General features: G+C 36.5%; 1 protein-coding gene across 1 annotated transcript; it reads left to right on the forward strand.

The window, feature by feature from the left end:
• Positions 1-498: 498 nt before the first annotated feature.
• LOC129889375 (pleiotropic drug resistance protein 1) lies at positions 499-7,697 on the forward strand. Its single transcript, XM_055964648.1, has 24 exons — positions 499-945; positions 1,105-1,225; positions 1,316-1,404; positions 1,492-1,576; positions 1,660-1,819; positions 1,923-1,999; positions 2,097-2,150; positions 2,236-2,326; positions 2,463-2,764; positions 2,858-3,139; positions 3,232-3,548; positions 3,626-3,786; positions 3,889-3,992; positions 4,074-4,236; positions 4,328-4,435; positions 4,518-4,681; positions 4,765-5,097; positions 5,178-5,468; positions 5,555-5,638; positions 5,726-5,859; positions 5,948-6,175; positions 6,260-6,431; positions 6,909-7,163; positions 7,301-7,697. The coding sequence occupies exons 1-24, from the start codon at positions 617-619 to the stop codon at positions 7,556-7,558; spliced, it is 4,362 nt and encodes a 1,453-aa protein (XP_055820623.1). The 5' UTR covers positions 499-616; the 3' UTR covers positions 7,559-7,697.
• Positions 7,698-7,925: the final 228 nt, after the last annotated feature.

The following is a 7,925-nucleotide window of genomic DNA, read 5'->3' on the forward strand; positions in this document are numbered from 1 at the left end:
TAGTTGTATCAGGTGCATCGGCTTTGGTTCAACTTATTCAAATTGCATCATTAAAAGCTCATTAACGGAGCATTAATGCTTCTATTGAAGTTGACTCAATTTCAGTACTTGAACCAAAATCTCTAGTTAAGTTCCATCACCTATTTCAATTCTTTTCGTCCCAAGAATAATCTCTTCTTCTTTTTTTTCTCCTTAATTTAATTTTTAAATTTTACCTTAATTTGGTCAATAATTAAGTAGTGGGAGGATGATCATAAATCATAACTCGAAATAATTGGAATCATGAAATTAGCTACTACTACTATAGTTTGGTCAAACAAACTTTAATTAGCATATATATGCATTAATTTTGTTTGCATCAACACTTACGTCAAATCACTAAAATAGTATATATATCTAGAAGTTGACCCTCTATTCTATTTTATTCTCTTTACTTGTATATATAAATCACACATCCTTTACACAAAATTTCAAGAATCAAAAGTCCCTCCAAAACCATAAAAGGTGGAGGAACTAAGCAAAAAGATTCTTTCTTTGATTTGTACTCACAAAGTTCTTAACTTTTCTTTTTGAACTTCAAAATAAATTAAAGTTCCCACCTTTATGTAAAAAATTAATGGAGGGTGGTGAAGATATATTGAGGGTGAGTAGTGCACGTTTGAGCAGTTCAAATGTATGGAGAAATAGTGTTATGGATGTATTTTCAAGGTCTTCAAGAGAAGATTACGATGATGAAGAGGCGTTGAAATGGGCTGCTCTTGAGAAACTTCCTACGTATCTTCGTATAAGGAGAGGCATTCTCACTGAAGAACAAGGACAATATAGAGAGGTTGATATAACGAAGCTCGATTTGGTGGAAAGGAGGAATCTTTTAGAGAGGCTTGTCAAGATTGCTGATGAAGACAATGAGAAGTTCTTGTTGAAGCTCAAAAAACGGATTGATAGGTACAAATTTTGTTAAGTTGTTTTACGAGCAAGTCATTTTCTGGTGTTTGGTTATTGGAAAATGACTTTACTCATACCAAACAAACTATTGGAGATCGATGTTGAAGTCGTTAGATGATTGAAATCTTTAACTTTCTTGTGATTTTTAATGTGATGCAGAGTTGGTCTGGATCTTCCTACAATTGAAGTCCGGTTCGAGCATTTGAGTGTAGATGCAGAAGCTCGTGTTGGTAGTAGAGCTTTACCAACAATATTCAACTTCACAGTTAACATCTTAGAGGTAATAATAGTACTATACTAGGACTTGTCTTGTGTATCATATTATTACATGCAATATATTATACTCATTTTTTAACTTTCTGTGTAAAAGGATTTCTTGAATTATCTTCACATTCTTCCAAGTAGAAAGAAACCATTGCCAATCCTTCATGATGTCAGTGGAATCATCAAGCCAGGAAGGTGAGAAAAGCATTTCTGTCAAAAGGGTCATTTTTAGACCAATCAAGAAATTCTTGTTTATTCATTCATTTCAATCTTGTTATGCAGAATGACACTGCTTTTAGGACCACCAAGTTCAGGAAAAACAACGTTGCTGTTAGGTTTGGCTGGGAAACTTGATAAAGATCTCAAAGTAAGAAACATGATTAGACATAATACAGTTTCAGATTAGTGAGGAGTTCTGCCTTGGCAGTCGATAAATTTATTTGTTTTCAGGTTTCAGGGAGAATTACATATAATGGGCATGGGATGGATGAGTTTGTGCCACAAAGAACATCAGCTTATATAAGCCAAAATGATCTTCATATTGGAGAAATGACAGTCAGGGAAACACTGGCATTTTCTGCTAGATGTCAAGGAGTTGGAGCCAAATATGGTCAGTGAGATTCCCTTATTCTGGGATATCACAATGAACATGTTGTATTTCCAATCTTTTTGGGGAATCGCGCTTTTTTAATTAGTTTGTTATGAATATGCAGAAATTTTGGCAGAGCTGTCTAGGAGAGAGAAGGAAGCAAATATTAAGCCAGATCCTGATGTTGATATATTTATGAAGGTGAAGACAGTAGACAGAAAAATTTAGATTCATGTTTGTCTTTTCTTGATGTGAATTAAGACAAAAACTTGGTTTGAGTATGGGATTTATTTAACAGTCAGCATGGAATGAAGGACAGGAGGCTAATGTTGTAACAGATTATACTCTCAAGGTAAATAAAATGGCTATGCATTATGAAACACCAATGCAGAAACAAGAAAACAGGCACCAATTCACTATTCTATGTATTGTTTCAGATATTGGGACTTGAAGTTTGTGCTGATACCATTGTTGGAGATGAAATGATTCGAGGAATTTCCGGGGGGCAGAGAAAGAGGCTAACAACAGGTTGGGCTAAACAGAAACCTCGTATGATTTAAAATAGTGAAGGATGCTGTAGAAACCATAAACATAAACAAAGAGTTGCGAGAAAGTTACCATGCTTAATTAAGACTGTTAAACTTTTTGATAACTTGTAATACAGGGGAGATGATGGTTGGACCAGCAAGAGCACTTTTTATGGATGAGATATCGACTGGTTTAGACAGTTCAACAACCTATCAGATTGTTAATTCAATCAGGCAGTCAATTCACATTCTTCAAGGAACTGCTGTAATATCACTTCTGCAGCCTGCACCAGAAACTTATGACTTGTTCGACGATATTATTCTTCTATCAGATGGGCAGATTGTGTACCAAGGTCCCCGGGAGAATGTAATCGAGTTCTTTGAGTACATGGGCTTCAAATGCCCCGAGAGGAAAGGAGTTGCTGATTTCTTACAAGAAGTAAACCCCATTGCTCATTATTTCCTCAACTCTTTCTAGTCGTGGAACATTTCTTGTTTCTAATTATGTTCATTTACTATGTGTTAATAAAAGGTGACATCAAGGAAGGATCAAGAACAATATTGGTCACGTCGTGATGAACCTTATAAGTTTATCACAGTGCGCGAATTTTCTGAAGCATTTCAATCATTTCATGTTGGAAGGAAGCTTGGTGATGAGCTTGCTGTTCCTTTTGACAAATCCAAGAGCCACCCTGCTGCTCTAACGACCAAGAGGTATGGTGTTAGCAAGAAAGAACTCTTGAAAGCCTGCACAGCTAGAGAATACCTCCTTATGAAGAGGAATTCATTTGTCTATATATTCAAGATGATACAAGTAAGTAGAAAGTCAAAATGAAAAAGTCAACTTTTCAAGTTCGTAAATGCTTATGTAGAAGTAAAACAACCTATTTTTTGTTATCTTTTCAGCTAACATTGATGGCTTCTATAACAATGACACTCTTCTTACGAACTGAGATGCACAGAAATACAACAATAGATGGTGCAGTATTCTTGGGCGCACTGTATTATGCAGTTATCATGATTATGTTCAATGGTTTCTCAGAGCTTGCCCTCAGTATTATGAAGCTTCCTTCCTTTTACAAACAACGCGATCTTCTTTTCTTTCCTGCTTGGGCATATGCTCTGCCTACTTGGATCCTCAAGATTCCAATCACACTTGTAGAAGTTGCTATTTGGGTGTGTATGACTTATTATGTAATTGGATTCGAGGCAGACGTTGGAAGGTAGAAATTTAATCTTTTTCTAAGCATGGAACTTCTTGGTTCGTTAAATCTCATCAAGATTAAGTTTCTGTTTGCAGGTTCTTCAAACAGCTATTTCTGCTCATATGTCTTAACCAGATGGCATCTGGGCTGTTTCGATTCATAGCAGCTCTTGGAAGGAATATCATTGTTGCAAATACATTTGGATCATGTGCACTACTCATAGTTCTTGTAATGGGTGGATTCATTCTGTCAAGAGGTAAAATTGCATAATATTTTGAAAAACTACAAGGGCAATGCTCAGTTATATGTTCTTTGTCTTTTATTTGTTTCATCTAAAAGGAAGCTATTTGTCTATCAGATAATGTGAAGCAATGGTTGATATGGGGTTACTGGATTTCCCCTATGATGTATGCACAGAATGCTATAGCTGTGAATGAATTTCTAGGGAAGAGTTGGGCACATGTAAGTTAAAGCTTCTGTTGTTTTGGAAGGACAATTTGTTAAGGTAGCATTTGAGAGTTCATTATTGAATTTTGTTTATAGGTCCCTCCTAACTCCACGGGCACGGATACATTAGGAGTGTCCTTTTTGAAATCGCGTGGTATCTTTCCTGAAGCAAGATGGTATTGGATTGGAGCAGGAGCTCTTCTTGGATATGTTTTGCTCTTCAATTTCCTGTTCACAGTGGCCTTAGCTTATCTCAACCGTAAGGATCCGCCTACTATATACAGTCCAGTTGCATTTCCATATATAAGATAATCCTAAACTTATCAACAAGGTGGGTAATTTTGGTGCAGCATTTGGTAAACCTCAGGCAGTTCTTTCTGAAGAAACTGTGGCCGAGAGGAATGCAAGCAAAAGGGGTGAGGTTATTGAACTATCTCCAATAGGAAAGAGCTCTTCAGGTAGATATTTCTTCCCTTTGAGCTTCAGTTTCAATTAAAGATTTTCCACTAAGTACTAATGGTATCAAGGAAAAATATGCAGAAAGAGGAAACAATGTTCGGCGAAGTGCATCTTCCAGGTCTATGTCTTCAAGAGTAGGCAACATTACTGAGGCTGATTTAAACAAGAGAAAAGGAATGATTCTTCCTTTTGAACCCCTTTCAATTACTTTTGATGATATCAGATATGCAGTAGATATGCCAGAGGTACATATAAGATTTAGTCTATGGAAATCAACTGTCCTATACATGTCTGAATTATATTTCTAAAGTCTATGTTGTGACTTCAGGAAATGAAAGCTCAAGGTTTTATCGAGGACCGACTTGAACTCTTGAAAGGGGTGAGTGGTGCTTTTAGGCCAGGAGTTTTGACAGCTCTAATGGGTGTTAGTGGAGCTGGTAAAACCACACTTATGGATGTCTTAGCTGGTAGGAAAACTGGTGGATACATTGAAGGAACCATCAGTATATCAGGATACCCAAAGAAGCAAGAAACGTTTGCTCGGATAGCAGGATACTGTGAGCAAACTGACATTCATTCACCTCATGTTACAGTATACGAATCATTGCAGTATTCTGCTTGGCTTCGACTGCCTCGTGCAATTGACTCTGAAACCCGAAAGGTAAATCAGACTGGAATTTGGCTACTTGGATTGCTAATAGAACTTGAAACTGGATGTTATATTAAAACGTATCATTGCAGAGGTTCATTGAGGAGGTTATGGAACTAGTAGAGGTAACCCCTCTAAGAGAAGCACTTGTTGGATTGCCTGGAGTAAATGGTCTTTCAACTGAACAACGAAAACGACTTACAATTGCAGTTGAACTAGTTGCCAACCCTTCTATAATATTCATGGATGAGCCAACCTCTGGATTAGATGCTAGAGCAGCTGCAATAGTGATGAGAACAGTTAGAAACACTGTAGATACAGGTCGAACAGTAGTATGCACCATTCATCAGCCTAGCATTGACATATTTGATGCTTTCGACGAGGTGAGCAACAGTCGATCTTCCATAATTTAGCAGTTTAGAATAATTATTTTAGAGAAAGAGATTCTCATTCTACTAATGAATTGCAGCTCTTACTCCTGAAACGAGGAGGCGAAGAAATATTTGTCGGCCCATTAGGACGCCATTCTTCTCACCTTATTAAGTATTTTGAGGTAAGGAAATTGTTCGGTAAAGAAACTGGAATTCCTATTATGTTAGCCTAGTACACAAAGTAATGGTTCTTTTTCTATTTGCCTCAGGAAATCGATGGAGTTCCAAAAATCAGAGATGGTTACAATCCAGCAACATGGATGTTGGAGATAACATCAGTAGCACAAGAAGCAGTTCTTGGAATTGACTTTACAGAATTGTACAAAAACTCAGAATTGTATAGGTATGAATCATCAATTGAACAAAATGACATTCTCTATATAGAATTACAAATATATAATCTTAAATTCTGAAGTGGATCAAATATTCAGGAGAAACAAAACTTTAATCAAGGAATTAAGTGTGCCAGCCCCAGGTTCAAAAGACCTCTACTTTCAAACTAAGTATACCCAGTCTTTCTTCACCCAATGCATGGCTTGCTTCTGGAAACAACACTGGTCATACTGGAGAAATCCTCCTTACACAGCAGTCAGGCTCATGTTTACATTCTTCATAGCTCTCATGTTTGGAACAATATTTTGGGATCTTGGTTCCAAAAGGTAAACAGAAACATACATCTTCAAGATTTATTTTTCTCCACATGCTTTTATTCACAAGTCTAATGGTTTTGAACCCAATTTCAGGAGAAGGCAACAAGATCTTTTGAATGCAATAGGTTCAATGTATGCTGCTGTCTTGTTTCTTGGTGTACAAAATGCTACTTCAGTGCAGCCAGTCATTGCCATTGAGAGGACAGTTTTCTACAGGGAAAGAGCTGCTGGAATGTATTCAGCTCTTCCTTATGCTTTTGGACAGGTATAGTTTAATTTAATTTGATCAAAATCTTTGAAAACCTCTTAATGACTCACAAAATGGATTCAAATGATATTCAATGGTGTACGACCTTAAAAGTTTGTCTCAATCGCGAGCTACCAATGTGCATATCAATAAATTCAATTTGGCTTAGAGTATTTGAAGACCTAGTTAGGTGATATCCCGGGGAACAGTAGTATAGGCCTAGTTAGGCGATATCTCGAGGAACAGTAGTGTAAGTAGTATAAACAACTGCCAGTATGTTAGTGATAGAAGTGGATCCTGAAGTTGGAGCCAACAAAATCAAAGAAAGTTCAGTTATATTTTACATATACACGTGTGTGCAGCACTTTTCATCGTAGAAGTAAGGATCTTACCATCATGTCAGGTGGACACACCACTGTAATGCTGACATTGGCTGTTGAGTCATTGTATCACCATTTATATTAGCTATGCTCATTGGATGATTTTTCTAAGCAGGTTATGATTGAGCTTCCATACATTTTCATCCAGACGATCATATATGGTGTTATAGTCTATGCCATGATCGGATTTGAATGGACAGTTACCAAGTTCTTTTGGTATCTGTTTTTCATGTTCTTCACCTTGTTATACTTCACATTGTACGGGATGATGACAGTAGCTGTTACTCCTAATCACACCATTGCAGCCATCATTTCATCCGCATTTTATGCAGTATGGAATCTTTTCAGTGGATTCATCGTTCCAAAAACAGTAAGTTACCTACTAATTCTTCTTCAAATTAAAGTGCATTACCCTCAATAGAACATGTTTGAAAATTTTGGAGTAAATTTTTGTCAAAAGCACGACCAACCTAACAATTTTCTCTCTTTTTTTTTGGTTTATGACAGAGAATGCCAGTGTGGTGGAGATGGTACTATTACATTTGCCCGATTTCGTGGACATTATATGGACTAATTGCCTCACAATTTGGAGACCTACAAGACAAATTGGACACAAATGAGACAGTGGAAGAATTCATAGAGAGTTTCTTCGATTTCAAATACGATTTTGTGGGATATGTTGCAGGCATTCTTGTTGGAATATCAGTTGTTTTTCTCTTCATTTTTGCTTACTCAATCAAAGCATTTAACTTCCAGAAAAGATAGGTTGGTCCTGGTAAAAAGGCGCTTTGTCAAGAAATGTGTATATTAGGACAATAATGTAATATATCTTTGTCTTCCTTATTTTTATGATATTCTCAATTTTAGAATAGAATGAACTAAAGTTTGTACACATTGTTATATATGGGAAAAGTTTTGAGTTTCTTTTGTAAAATATATTTGAACTTGTCGGGAGTCTCTAAATTCAAACTCTTGAAGCTACACTCTTTTAGACGAGTCTATTCTTCTTTTTTCTTTTTTTTGAACAACTGTTGTGTTCGATTTTTTTAAGAACGCCACACACGAGTGCCTAGCGACTATTACTGCATGCTTATCCCCACACATCACTTATTTGTTCTCTTTGCCTTAAACT

The sequence above is a fragment of the Solanum dulcamara genome, chromosome 5, assembly GCF_947179165.1.
Source record: "Solanum dulcamara chromosome 5, daSolDulc1.2, whole genome shotgun sequence".
Classification (NCBI taxonomy): Eukaryota; Viridiplantae; Streptophyta; class Magnoliopsida; order Solanales; family Solanaceae; genus Solanum; species Solanum dulcamara.